General features: G+C 42.5%; 1 protein-coding gene across 1 annotated transcript in view; it reads left to right on the plus strand.

The window, feature by feature from the left end:
* Positions 1-14,683, plus strand: part of LOC138665261 (zinc finger protein 436-like) — a 35,409-nt gene continuing 20,726 nt past the window's right edge. Inside the window, exons 1-2 of the mRNA XM_069752578.1 lie at positions 1-133; positions 11,827-11,955. Coding sequence (XP_069608679.1) covers positions 11,872-11,955 — 84 coding nt within the window. The 5' untranslated portion in view covers positions 1-133; positions 11,827-11,871. The remainder of the gene's footprint in view (positions 134-11,826; positions 11,956-14,683) is intronic.

Consider the following 14,683-nt stretch of genomic DNA (forward strand, 5'->3'; position numbering starts at 1 on the left):
CCAGAACCGGAGTACGGCGGCCATTTTGTTGTGGTCCTTTGTTGATTGGCTACAGACACATAGGTCTGTTCTGGGTTATATCCTCCGTTTTGCTTCCAGTTCCGTTCTGAGAGCCCGGTGCCTGCAGCTAGAGGTAATTCACTAATGATGTTGCTGCTGTTTTACATAGAGGCTGCATTAGCCACAGACTAGTATAGAAGAAGCAGCTGCTGCCTGCAACACTGCACCGCATCCCCTGCTGTCTCCTGCCTACTGTTTTGCAGGCACGGGACATAATGGAGCAGACTATATCAAGTGGGAGTCTTGCTGGACAGAGCCGGCGTCCCCAGCTGTTGTCAAACGTTCCTGGCAATGCTTTTTATGACTTGTTGTTTGCAACATGTTTTTGTTATAAAGTTAATTTTCATAGTGTATTTTAAAGGGAATGTCAGCAGGATCTCACCCCACCAAATTATTTATATGCACATGCGGATCTTTCAAAGGCAAGTCCAGCAATTCCTTTACGTGGCCAGTCCATTACTGGGAAATCGTATATGCAAATGAGGCTTATGTGCTTTCGGTACGTGGGAGCACTTGACATGCGTCTGTCACTCTATTCTTCACCTTGCACCGCCTCCTCTTGCTTGATTGACAGCGCCTTTACCTGAAGACACGCAGTTTCACAGTCAAGCAGGAGGAGGCAGAGAAGAGAGCCGGAGTGACAGGCGCGTGGGAAGTGCTTCCACACACAGAAAGCACTTCGGCCTCAATTGTGCATCGATACAGATCTCTCCGTAATGGAATGTGCCGTCTTTCTAAAGATATTGCTGGATTTGACTTCTCTACAGCTACATGTGGATAGAAATAGTGCCACCACTCCAAGACCCAAAATGCTGGAGTAGCCCTCTACAATGGCTGCATATTAACCCTCTGTGCACTGCAGAGAGGCCAATAGCTGAAGCTTTTTTGCCTGATTGCCATTTCTGTTGGCTGCTCTAATATGTTATCACCTGATACTGTATTTGTATGACTGCATGCTTATTTTGCAGGGTGAGCTTCAGTTTTTATCAGTATTTGTTTCGGTCACATACATCCGTTTGGTTGCATTTTTTTTTTTTACTGGAAGGTAAGATGACCGCAAAACAGCAATTCCGCTCTTTCTATATCTTTTTTTGTGGCGCTTACCATATTGGTTTGCTAATTTTATATTTTGATCTGCATGTTCCCCATGCTATTGGCTGCCGCACAACCCCAAAGCATGATTAATCCACCCCCATTCTTAATGGTTGTCAAGATGTTCTTTTCCTGAAATCCTGCACCCTTTTTTTCTCCACACATTCCTTTGATCATTGTGACCAAAAAGTTCTATTTTAACCTCATCGGTCCACCAGAACTTGTTTCCAAAATGCATCTGGCTTGTTTAGATGTTCTTTTGCATACTTCTAAACTGAATTTTATGGTGAGGACGCAGGAGAGGTTTTCTTCTGATGACTGCTCCTTACAGTCAAGTGAGGGTTCTGATCTGCCTCTCTAGCAATCCTACGAGCAGCTCTCACTGAAATTTTGCTTGGTCTTCCAGACCTTATCTTGACCTCCACTGTTCTTGTTAACTGCTATTCCTTAATTACATTTTGAACTGAAGAGAGGGCAACTTGTAAACACTTTGCTATCTTCTAAGGGTATGTTTCCACGTGCAGGAAACGCTGCGTGTCTGACGCTGCATAGAGCCGCAGCGTCAGACACGCAGCGTCCAGATGTTACAGCATAGTGGAGGGGATTGAATGAAATCACGTCTCCACTATGCGTGGTAACACGCACGCGGCGGCCCTGCGACTCCGGACATGCTGCGCGTCTTTTCAGATCGCAGCATGTCCGTATATCTTGCGGCGCCGCTAGATATAGCACAGGGCCCTATGGTGGGGAGCGATGATCCCGGATGTGTGCAATGAACACATCCGGCATCATCGCGTCCCAGAAAGGCGGCGGGGCTTACCGCAGAGTGGGTTTGCCGCTCCGACGATACCGCCGGCCATCCTGAACGTGGACACGCAGCCTTATACCCTTCTCCTGCTTTGTGGGACGCCACCATTTTCATTTTCAGTAGGCAGCTGCTTAGAAAAACCCATGGCATTTTTTTTTTTTTTTTGGCACAAGGAGGAGGCTGGGTTTTTATAAAGCTGGGAAATTTGCATCAACTAGCCAGTGAAAAAGACATAACCCTACCAGGCTAATTAAGTTCTGAAACATTTACATAGTAACATAGTAACATAGTTAGTAAGGCCGAAAAAAGACATTTGTCCATCCAGTTCAGCCTATATTCCATCATAATAAATCCCCAGATCTATGTCCTTCTACAGAACCTAATAATTGTATGATACAATATTGTTCTGCTCCAGGAAGACATCCAGGCCTCTCTTGAACCCCTCGACTGAGTTCGCCATCACCACCTCCTCAGGCAAGCAATTCCAGATTCTCACTGCCCTAACAGTAAAGAATCCTCTTCTATGTTGGTGGAAAAACCTTCTCTCCTCCAGACGCAAAGAATGCCCCCTTGTGCCCGTCACCTTCCTTGGTATAAACAGATCCTCAGCGAGATATTTGTATTGTCCCCTTATATACTTATACATGGTTATTAGATCGCCCCTCAGTCGTCTTTTTTCTAGACTAAATAATCCTAATTTCGCTAATCTATCTGGGTATTGTAGTTCTCCCATCCCCTTTATTAATTTTGTTGCCCTCCCTTGTACTCTCTCTAGTTCCATTATATCCTTCCTGAGCACCGGTGCCCAAAACTGGACACAGTACTCCATGTGCGGTCTAACTAGGGATTTGTACAGAGGCAGTATAATGCTCTCATCATGTGTATCCAGACCTCTTTTAATGCACCCCATGATCCTGTTTGCCTTGGCAGCTGCTGCCTGGCACTGGCTGCTCCAGGTAAGTTTATCATTAACTAGGATCCCCAAGTCCTTCTCCCTGTCAGATTTACCCAGTGGTTTCCCGTTCAGTGTGTAATGGTGACATTGATTCCTTCTTCCCATGTGTATAACCTTACATTTATCATTGTTAAACCTCATCTGCCACCTTTCAGCCCAAGTTTCCAACTTATCCAGATCCATCTGTAGCAGAATACTATCTTCTCTTGTATTAACTGCTTTACATAGTTTTGTATCATCTGCAAATATCGATATTTTACTGTGTAAACCTTCTACCAGATCATTAATGAATATGTTGAAGAGAACAGGTCCCAATACTGACCCCTGCGGTACCCCACTGGTCACAGCGACCCAGTTAGAGACTATACCATTTATAACCACCCTCTGCTTTCTATCACTAAGCCAGTTACTAACCCATTTACACACATTTTCCCCCAGACCAAGCATTCTCATTTTGTGTACCAACCTCTTGTGTGGCACGGTATCAAACGCTTTGGAAAAATCGAGAAATACCACGTCCAATGACTCACCGTGGTCCAGCCTATAGCTTACCTCTTCATAAAAACTGATTAGATTGGTTTGACAGGAGCGATTTCTCATAAACCCATGCTGATATGGAGTTAAACAGTTATTCTCATTGAGATAATCCAGAATAACATCCCTCAGAAACCCTTCAAATATTTTACCAACAATAGAGGTTAGACTTACTGGCCTATAATTTCCAGGTTCACTTTTAGAGCCCTTTTTGAATATTGGCACCACATTTGCTATGCGCCAATCCTGCGGAACAGACCCTGTCGCTATAGAGTCACTAAAAATAAGAAATAATGGTTTATCTATTACATTACTTAGTTCTCTTAGTACTCGTGGGTGTATGCCATCCGGACCCGGAGATTTATCTATTTTAATCTTATTTAGCCGGTTTCGCACCTCTTCTTGGGTTAGATTGGTGACCCTTAATATAGGGTTTTCATTGTTTCTTGGGATTTCACCTAGCATTTTATTTTCCACCGTGAATACCGTGGAGAAGAAGGTGTTTAATATGTTAGCCTTTTCCTCGTCATCTACAACCATTCTTTCCTCACTATTTTTTAAGGGGCCTACATTTTCAGTTTTTATTCTTTTACTATTGATATAGTTGAAGAACAGTTTGGGATTAGTTTTACTCTCCTTAGCAATGTGCTTCTCTGTTTCCTTTTTGGCAGCTTTAATTAGTTTTTTAGATAAAGTATTTTTCTCCCTATAGTTTTTTAGAGCTTCAATGGTGCCATCCTGCTTTAGTAGTGCAAATGCTTTCTTTTTACTGTTAATTGCCTGTCTTACTTCTTTGTTTAGCCACATTGGGTTTTTCCTATTTCTAGTCCTTTTATTCCCACAAGGTATAAACCGCTTACACTGCCTATTTAGGATGTTCTTAAACATTTCCCATTTATTATCTGTATTCTTATTTCTGAGGCTATTGTCCCAGTCTACCAGATTAAGGGCATCTCTAAGCTGGTCAAACTTTGCCTTCCTAAAGTTCAATGTTTTTGTGACTCCCTGACAAGTCCCCCTAGTGAAAGACAGGTGAAACTGTACAATATTGTGGTCGCTATTTCCTAGATGCCCAACCACCTGCAGATTTGTTATTCTGTCAGGTCTATTAGATAGTATTAGGTCTAAAAGTGCTGCTCCTCTGGTTGGATTCTGCACCAATTGTGAAAGATAATTTTTCTTGGTTATTAGCAGAAACCTGTTGCCTTTATGGGTTTCACAGGTTTCTGTTTCCCAGTTAATATCCGGGTAGTTAAAGTCCCCCATAACCAGGACCTCATTATGGGTTGCAGCTTCATCTATCTGCTTTAGAAGTAGACTTTCCATGGTTTCTGTTATATTTGGGGGTTTGTAACAGACCCCAATGAGAATTTTGTTACCATTTTTCCCTCCATGAATTTCGACCCATATGGACTCGACATCCTCATTTCCTTCGCTAATATCCTCCCTTAAAGTGGACTTTAGACAAGACTTTACATAGAGACAAACCCCTCCTCCTCTCCGATTTTTACGATCCTTTCTAAACAGACTGTAACCCTGTAAGTTAACTGCCCAGTCATAGCTTTCATCTAACCATGTCTCGGTTATTCCCACTATGTCAAAGTTACCTGTAGATATTTCTGCTTCTAGTTCTTCCATCTTGTTTGTCAGGCTTCTGGCGTTTGCGAGCATGCAGTTTAGAGGATTTTGTTTTGTTCCAATCTCCTCGCTGTGGATTGTTTTAGAAATGTTCTTACCTCCCTTCTGAGTATGTTTTCCTGTCAAAGATCTATATATATCTCTGTAAAAAGGTGTGGGGAAAATAAGTATTTGATACACTGCCGATTTTCAAAGTTTTGTCACGTGCAAAAAATGGAGAGGTCTGTAATTTTTATCATAGGTACACTTTTACTGTGAGAGACAGAATCTAAAAATAAAAACCAGAAAATTACATTGTTTGATTTTTACATAACTAATTTGCATTTTATTGCATGAAATAAGTATTTGGTACAATAGAAAAACAGAACTTAATATTTGAAATAGAAACATTTGATTGCAATTACAGAGGTCAGACGTTTCCTGTAGTTCTTGACCAAGTTTGTACACACTGCAGCAGGGATTTTGGCCCACTCCTCCATACAGATCTTCTCCAGATCTTTCAGGTTTCGGGACTTTTCTATTGGATTCAGGTCTGGGGACTGGCTAGGCCACTCCAGTACCTTGAAATGCTTCTTACGGAGCCATTGATTAGTTGTCCTTGCTGTGTGTGTGTTTTTTTTTTTTTGTTTTTTTTTTAGTCGTCATGCTGGAAGACCCAGACACGACCCATCTTCAATGCTTTTACTGAGGGAAGAAGGTTCTTGGCCAAAGTCTTTTGGTACATGACCCCATCCATTCTCCCTTCAATGCAGTGCAGCCGTCCAGTCCCCTTGGCAGAAAGGAACCACCAAAGTATAATGTTTCCCCACCATGCTTTACAGTTGGGATGGTTTTCTTGGGGTTGTACTCATCCTTTTTCTTCATCTAAACACGGTGAATGGCGTTGATACCAAAAAATTCAATTTTAGTCCCACCTGACTACATGACCTTCTCCCATACCCCCTCTGGATCATCCAGATGGTCAGTGGCTTCCTTCAAATGGGCTTGGACATGTGCTGGCGTAAGCTGGGGGACCTTGCGTGCCCTGCAGGATTGTAATCCATGATAGCATAGGGTGTTACTAATGACAATGTTTGAGACTGTGGTGCCAGCTCTCTTCAAGTCATTGACTAGATCCTCCCATGCAATTTTGGGCTGATTCTTGACCTTTCTCACAAACTTCCTTAGTCAACGAGGCAAGATCTTGCATGACGCCCCAGACCGAGGAAGATTGACAGTCATCTTATGTTTCTTCCATTTTCTAATTGTGCCAACAGTTGTTGCCTTCTCACCAACCTGCTTTCCTATTGTCCTGTAGCCCATCCCAGCCTTGTGCAGGTCTACAATTTTGTCCCTGATGTCCTTAGACAGCTCTTTGGTCTTGACCATGGTGGGGAGGTTGGAGTGTGATTGATTGTGTGTGGACAGGTGTCTTTTATACAAGTAACAAGTTCAAGCAGGTGCAATTAATACAGTTAATAAGTGCAGAGTGGGAGGGCTTCTTAAAAAAAAAAAAAAAGATTAACAAGTCTGCGAAAGCCAGAATTCTTGCTGGTTGGTAGGTGATCACATACTTATTTCATGCAGTAAAATGAAATTTAACCCCTTTCTGACATGGGACGTACTATCCCGTCGAGGTGGGGTGGGCCCCCATGACCACGGACGGGATAGTACGTCCAGCGCGATCGGCGGCGCTCACGGGGGGAGCGCCGCCGATCACGGCCGGGTGTCAGCTGTTTATCGCAGCTGACATCCGGAACTATGTGCCAGGAGCGGTCACGGACCGCCCCCGGCACATTAACCCCTGGCACACCGCGATCAAAGATGATCGCGATGTGCCGGCGGTATAGGGAAGCTTCCCGCAGGGAGGGGGCTCCCTGCGGGCTTCCCTGAGCCCCCCGCAGCAACGCGATGTGATCGCGTTGCTGCGAGGGTCTCACCTCCCTCCCTGCTTCCTCCAGCCCCGGATCCAAGATGGCCACGGATCCGGGTCCTGCAGGGAGGGAGGTGGCTTCACAGAGCCTGCTCAGAGCAGGCACTGTGAAGGCTGCAGCGCTGCATGTCAGATCAGTGATCTGACAGAGTGCTGTGCACACTGTCAGATCACTGATCTGTGATGTCCCCCCCTGGGACAATGTAAAAAAGTAAAAAAAAATTTTTCAAAATGTGTAAAAATAAAAAATAAAAAAAAATATTCCTAAATAATGAAAAAAAAAAAAAAATTATTCCCCTAAATACATTTCTTTATCTAAATAAAAAAAAACAATAAAAGTACACATATTTAGTATCGCCGCATCCGTAACGACCCGACCTATAAAACTGGCCCACTAGTTAACCCCTTCAGTAAACACCGTAAGAAAAAAAAAAAAAAAACGAGGCAAAAAACAACGCTTTATTATCATACCGCCGAACAAAAAGTGGAATAACACGCGATCAAAAAGACAGATATAAATAACCATGATACCGCTGAAAGCATCATCTTGTCCCGCAAAAAACGAGCCGCCATACAGTATCATCAGCAAAAAAAAAAAAAGTTATAGTCCTGAGAATAAAGCGATGCAAAAATAATTATTTTTTCTATAAAAGTTTTTATCGTATAAAAGCGCCATAACATAAAAAAATGATATAAATGAGGTGTCGCTGTAATCGTACTGACCGGAAGAATAAAACTGCTTTATCAATTTTACCAAACGCGGAACGGTATAAACGCCTCCCCCAAAAGAAATTCATGAATAGCTGGTTTTTGGTCATTCTGCCTCGCAAAAATCGGAATAAAAAGCGATCAAAAAATGTAACGTGCCCGAAAATGTTACCAATAAAAACGTCAACTCGTCCCGCAAAAAACAAGACCTCACATGACTCTGTGAACCAAAATATGGAAAAATTATAGCTCTCAAAATGTGGTAACGCAAAAAATATTTTTTGCAATAAAAAGCGTCTTTCAGTGTGTGACGGCTGCCAATCATAAAAATCCGCTAAAAAACCCGCTATAAAAGTAAATCAAACCCCCCTTCATCACCCCCTTAGTTAGAGAAAAATTAAAAAAATGTATTTATTTCCATTTTTCCATTAGGGTTAGGGCTAGGGTTAGGGTTAGGGTTTGGGCTAGGGTTAGGGCTAGGATTAGGGTTTGGGCTAGGGCTAGGGTTAGGGCTAGGGTTAGGGCTAGGGTTAAGGCTACAGTTAGGGTTGGGGCTAAAGTTAGGGTTAGGGCTATGGTTAGGGTTAGGGCTACAGTTTGGGTTGGGGCTAAAGTTAGGGTTGGGGCTAGGGTTAAGGCTACAGTTAGGGTTGGGGCTAAAGTTACGGTTAGGGTTTAGATTACATTTACAGTTGGGAATAGGGTTGGGATTAGGGTTAGGTGTGTGTCAGGGTTAGAGGTGTGGTTAGGGTTACTGTTGGGATTAGGGTTAGGGGTGTGTTTGGATTAGGGTTTCAGTTATAATTGGGGGGTTTCCACTGTTTAGGCAAATCAGGGGCTCTCCAAACGCGACATGGCGTCCGATCTCAATTCCAGCCAATTCTGCGTTGAAAAAGTAAAACAGTGCTCCTTCCCTTCCGAGCTCTCCCGTGTGCCCAAACAGGGGTTTACCCCAACATATGGGGTATCAGCGTACTCAGGACAAATAGGACAACAACTTTTGGGGTCCAATTTCTCCTGTTACCCTTGGGAAAATACAAAACTGGGGGCTAAAAAATATTTTTTGTGGGAAAAAAAAAGATTTATTTTTTTTCACGGCTCTGCGTTATAAACTGTAGTGAAACACTTGGGGGTTCAAAGTTCTCACAACACATCTAGATAAGTTCCATGGGGGTCTAGTTTCCAATATGGGGTCACTTGTGGGGGATTTCTACTGTTTAGGTACATTAGGGGTTCTGCAAACGCAATGTGACGCCTGCAGACCATTCCATCTAAGTCTGCATTCCAAATGGCACTCCTTCCCTTCCGAGCCCTCCCATGCGCCCAAACGGTGGTTCCCCCCAACATATGGGGTATCAGCGTACTCAGGACAAATTGGACAACAACTTTTGGGGTCAAATTTCTCCTCTTACCCTCGGGAAAATACAAAACTGGGGGCTAAAAAATAATTTTTGGGGGAAAGATTTTTTTTTCAATTTTCACGGCTCTGCGTTACAAACTGTAGTGAAACACTTGGGGGTTCAAAGCTCTCACAACACATCTAGATGAGTTCCTTAGGGGGTCTAGTTTCCAAAATGATGTCACTTGTGGGGGGTTTCTACTGTTTCGGTACATTAGGGGCTCTGCAAATGCAATGTGACACCTGCAGACCATTCCATCTAAGCCTGCATTCCAAATGGAGCTCCTTCCCTTCCGAGCCCTCCCATGCGCCCAAATAGTGGTTCCCCCCCACATATGGGGTATCAGCGCACTCAGAACAAATTGGACAACAAATTTTGGGGTCCAATTTCTCCTGTTACCCTCGGGAAAATACAAAACTGGGGGCTAAAAAATAATTTTTGTGGGAAAAAATTTTTGTTTTATTTTTTACGGCTCTCCATTATAAACTTCTGTGAAGCCCTTGGTGGGTCAAAGTGCTCACCACACATGTAGATAAGTTCCTTAGGGGGTCTACTTTCCAAAATGGTGTCACTTGTGGGGGGTTTCTACTGTTTAGGTACATTAGGGGCTCTGCAAACGCAATGTGACACCTGCAGACCATTCCATCTAAGTCTGCATTCAAATGGCACTCCTTCCCTTCCGAACCCTCCCATGCGTCCAAACAGTGGTTCCCCCCACATATGGTGTATCATCGCACTCAGGACAAATTGGGCAACAAATTTTGGGGTCCACTTTCTCCTGTTACCCTCGGGAAAATACAAAACTGGGGGTTAAAAAAATAATTTTTGTGGGAAAAATGTTTTGTTTTATTTTTACGGCTCTGCATTATAAACTTCTGTGAAGCACTTGGTGGGTCAAAGTGCTCACCACACATCTAGATAAGTTCCTTAAGGGGTCTGCTTTCCAAAATGGTGTCACTTGTGGGGGGTTTCAATGTTTAGGCACATCAGGGGCTCTCCAAACGCAACATGGCATCCCATCTCAATTCCTGTCAATTTTGCATTGAAAAGTCAAGCGGCGCTCCTTCCCTTCCGAGCTCTTCCATCCGCCCAAACAGTGGTTTACCACCACATATGGGGTATCAGCGTACTCAGGACAAATTGTATAACAACTTTTGGGGTCCAATTTCTTCTCTTACCCTTGGGAAAATAAAAAATTGGGGGCGGAAAGTTAATTTTTATGAAAAAATATGATTTTTTATTTTTACGGTTCTACATTATAAACTTCTGTGAAGCACTTGGTGGGTCAAAGTGCTCACCACACATCTAGATAAGTTCCTTAAGGGGTCTACTTTCCAAAATGGTGTCACTTGTTGGGGGTTTCAATGTTTAGGCACATCAGGGGCTCTCCAAACGAAACATGGCGTCCCATCTCAATTCCAGTCAAGTTTGCATTGAAAAGTCAAATGGCGCTCCTTCGCTTCCGAGCTCTGCCATGCGGCCAAACAGTGGTTTACCCCCACATGTGGGGTATTGTCGTGCTCAGGACAAATTGTACAACAATGTTTGGGGTCTATTTTCTCCTGTTACCCTTGGTAAAATTAAACAAATTGGAGCTGAATTAAATTTTTTGTGAAAAAAAGTTAAATGTTCATTTTTATTTAAACATTCAAAAAATTCCTGTGAAGCACCAGAAGGGTTAATAAACTTCTTGAATATGGGTTTGAGCACCTTGAGGGGTGTAGTTTTTAGAATGGTGTCACACTTGGGTATTTTCTATCATATAGACCCCTCAAAAAGACTTCAAATGAGATGTGGTCCCTAAAATAAAATGGTGTTGTAGAAATGAGAAATTGCTGGTCAACTTTTAACCCTTATAACTCCCTAACAAAAAAAAATTTTGGTTCCAAAATTGTGCTGATGTAAAGTAGACATGTGGGAAATGTTACTTATTAAGTATTTTGTGTGACATATCTCTGTGATTTAATTGCATAAAAATTCAAAGTTGGAAAATTGCGAAATTTTCAAAATTTTCGCCATATTTCCGTTTTTTTCACAAATAAACGCAGGTAATATCAAAGAAATTTTACCATTGTCATGAAGTACAATATGTCACGAGAAAACAATGTCAGAATCACTGGGATCCGTTGAAGCGTTCCAGAGTTATAACCTCACAAAGGGACAGTGGTCAGAATTGTAAAAATTGGCCCGGTCATTAACGTGCAAACCACCCTTGGGGGTAAAGGGGTTAATTATTTAAAAATCATGCAATGTGATTTTTTTTTTTTTTTTTTTTTTTAGATTCTGTCTTTCACAGTTGAAGTGTACCTGCGATAAAAATTACAGACCTCCCCATTCTTTGTAGGTGGGAAAACTTGTAAAATTGGCAGTGTATCAAATACTTCTTTTCCAAACTGTACCTGCTGGAGAAAGCATTCACTATCAAGGGTTGGACCTCACACACAGAGTAATGTTCACTGACCTGCTATCTACCGAGAACCATCCTGGACTCTCCTGGGGCCTTAGTGGTGGGAATATGACTCTCCTGATCAGTGCTGTGGAATTAATGGCGCCTTATAATCAAGTAAAATAAATTGTAAGAGTGCATAGGAGCTGCATTGGGATTAGACACTTACTGTACGTCTCATGAATGTTATGTCACCATTCACATTCAGTGATTATGCTTTTTATTATAAGTTATGGATCACCTAATTATTATTTGTTTTTTTTTGCTATCCAGAACCTTTCCTGGTGAGGTCTTGTTCTCTGCTTCCTCCTCATAACAATGAGGATGGACACGGATGGGCATAGGACGAACGATAGGATATTGAACCTCACCCTGGAGATAATCTGTCTGCTAATTGGAGAGGTGAGACATTTTGAGAATGTCAGATGCCTTGCCTATTTTTGTCAGTAGGAAACAGATTTTCTTTTCTTTCTTTTTTTTTTTATACTTTCTATTGTTATAGCCTTATGAGGAGTTGTTTTCTGTGGCACTAGTTATCTTTGTTGGTAGTACCTACCGTATATATCATTTATAACCTTTTTGGGCGGAGAAACTAGAAATATAAAACTATGAACTTTTCTTTTTTCTGCTACTGCTTAACTAATTACCGTATTTTATTTTTCTTTAAAGAGAAAATGTCAGTAAGACATCCCCCCCTGAACACAGGAAAGCTACATCCATGGACACCTTTTTATATTTTCTATGTGTTGCTGCGTTCCAGAGAAATTAGCGTTTTCATTTATATGCAAATGAGGCTTCAAGTGCTCAAGGTGTGACAGAGCACTTTAACAAGCTTCTGCCTTCCTAGGTGGTTTTTCCACCCCCAACCTATTTAGCTTGATTGATAGCTCATTATGTGACTTCAGCCACTAGACAAAGACACAGACAATGAGCTTTCAAAAGGAAAAGTACATTTTAGAGGCAGAGACTCAGAGCACTTAAAGGTGATGTCCAGTTTTGACACCAATATCTGCAGTCACTGTGTGACGACAGACTTGAGAATCCTCACTGCCTGCGTTTTCGGGATTCTCTGTTGCCAGGAGAGGACGTTCATGTGGCTGCAAGTATGTGATATGCATAACATTGCGGGTTATAACTAGATTAGTGACAAAATGCACAATTGGTGGAGAAAGGCTGAACTTGATGGACCTAGGCCTACGTTACTATGCATACTCTCAGCCACATTCAAACTAGAAGTGCATAGTTTCACTCAATACAAGTGAATTGAGTGATGCTGTGCACGTCTAGTTGGAGAGTGGCCAGAAATATACAAATCACAGACTTTGGATCACATGAATGCCCAGTCTCTCCACCAGTATAGGAGAACCCTGACGGTGCGCACTTTGAGGACTCACAAGTCTGCTGTCATGTAATGGCTGAGAGTTTTGTGTCAAACCTTTTTTTTTCGGTCCCATATGGAGCTAGTATTTATCCAGGGCCTGATAAGCAGACACAGGGTTCTTGTTGGGCTGTGTTAGGTTGTTTGCAGGGACACCAATGTGGTGACAGATCCTTCCATCTTCTCACAGCTTACATGCTACGATCTCTATCATCGGTGACTTCTAAGGGCTAAGTTGCATCTGGCACCCACTGGTAATGATGGTAGCCCAGTTCATTTGCACAATTATATTGTAAAGTGTTAATAATCATTAAAACATGGGGGCGTTGCCAAGCTGTGTATGTGGTGAAACATGCTTTCCCTGAGCACCCACGGCACTCATCCTGAACGATCCATTAGAGGCAGAAGAACAGATCAGGGCTTGACTCACTTCCTCAAAGTGCCTGAATGATGGGAAGCTGATCTCTGGGCCGTGGCGGTGTCATGATGCACTCCAAAAAGCAAGAGTAAGATGAAGATGCGGTGCCGACTGAAATCCAAGATGCCACCCCGCACTGTTGCTCAAGATGTCAGTGTCTCCCCCACAGGGGAACATCTGGTGAAGGGCCCCGAATTATGGCATTATCTGTGGAGGAGACTGAGTTCCGTGAGCTAGAGGCAATGCCTCAAAAGGTATAATGGATCTACTGCAGCTCCAAAAGGTAAAAGCAGTACACGTGAAGAGTCTTCCCAGGGGGTCCCACTTTCCTGGCAGTCCTCAATGCATTTAATAAATGCAACTTTACTCTCAATACACTGAAGAAACATGGTGACAATATGCAAGAATCTATTTCTATAATACGTCATGATGTGCAGAAAGGGGCCGAACGCACCACAGTAGTGGAAAGCAGAGTTAGTGAGAGTTGGATGATGCTCTCCCGCCAGTCCGTTGAGTTATACAGAGTCATGCGCAAGCAGTCACAGCACTGATTGCTAAGGCTGATGATCTGGAAAATTGTCAGAGACGCAATAATATTAGGCTGGTGGGGGTTCCTGAAAAGTCTGAAGGGAATGACTCAGATGTTTTCTTAAAAAATAGAGAGGGGTGGTTTAACACCAAATCTACTGCAATATTATAGACATTACATAGTTTTTACCAATTAGTATTCGTATCAGGCAAGCTACTCAGGAGAAGCGCTACCAGATTACCTAACTGGAATTAAACTTCCCGTTTTGGAAGAAGGCAATAGAGATTTTTTTTTTTTTAGGGAATTGCTGATTTTCCTGGAGAAGAGTCAACGAGCGGTAGGTGAAATGTCAAATGATAAAGCCCTTGGGTCTGATGACCTTCCAGTAGTAATATTTTAGGTGGAGGTTATTATTTGGAAATGGTTAATAATGCATTTGCCAAGGGGACAATGCCAAGAATTGCTATAATTGTTGTCTTACCCAAGGATGGGAAAGATGAGGAATTACCAGAATCATACAAACCTAATGTCTGAAGTCACGATTCTGGCTAAAATCCTGGCAAATAGGTTGAGCTCTGTAATAACGTTGGTAATACACCCGGATCAAGCTGGCTTCATGCCATCTAAGTTAACTGCCATTAACTTGATCCCAAGAATAATGCTGTTCTCTTCTTGGATGCCACAAAGGCTTTTGATGCTGTGGAGTGGAAATATATGTGGGCAGTGCTAAGGGAAATGGGATTTTGTTCTAACTTTATCAAATGGGTAATGCTAGTGTATAAGACCCCGACAGCTAGAATAAGAG

Source organism: Ranitomeya imitator, chromosome 2, assembly GCF_032444005.1.
Source record: "Ranitomeya imitator isolate aRanImi1 chromosome 2, aRanImi1.pri, whole genome shotgun sequence".
In the NCBI taxonomy this organism is placed as follows: Eukaryota; Metazoa; Chordata; class Amphibia; order Anura; family Dendrobatidae; genus Ranitomeya; species Ranitomeya imitator.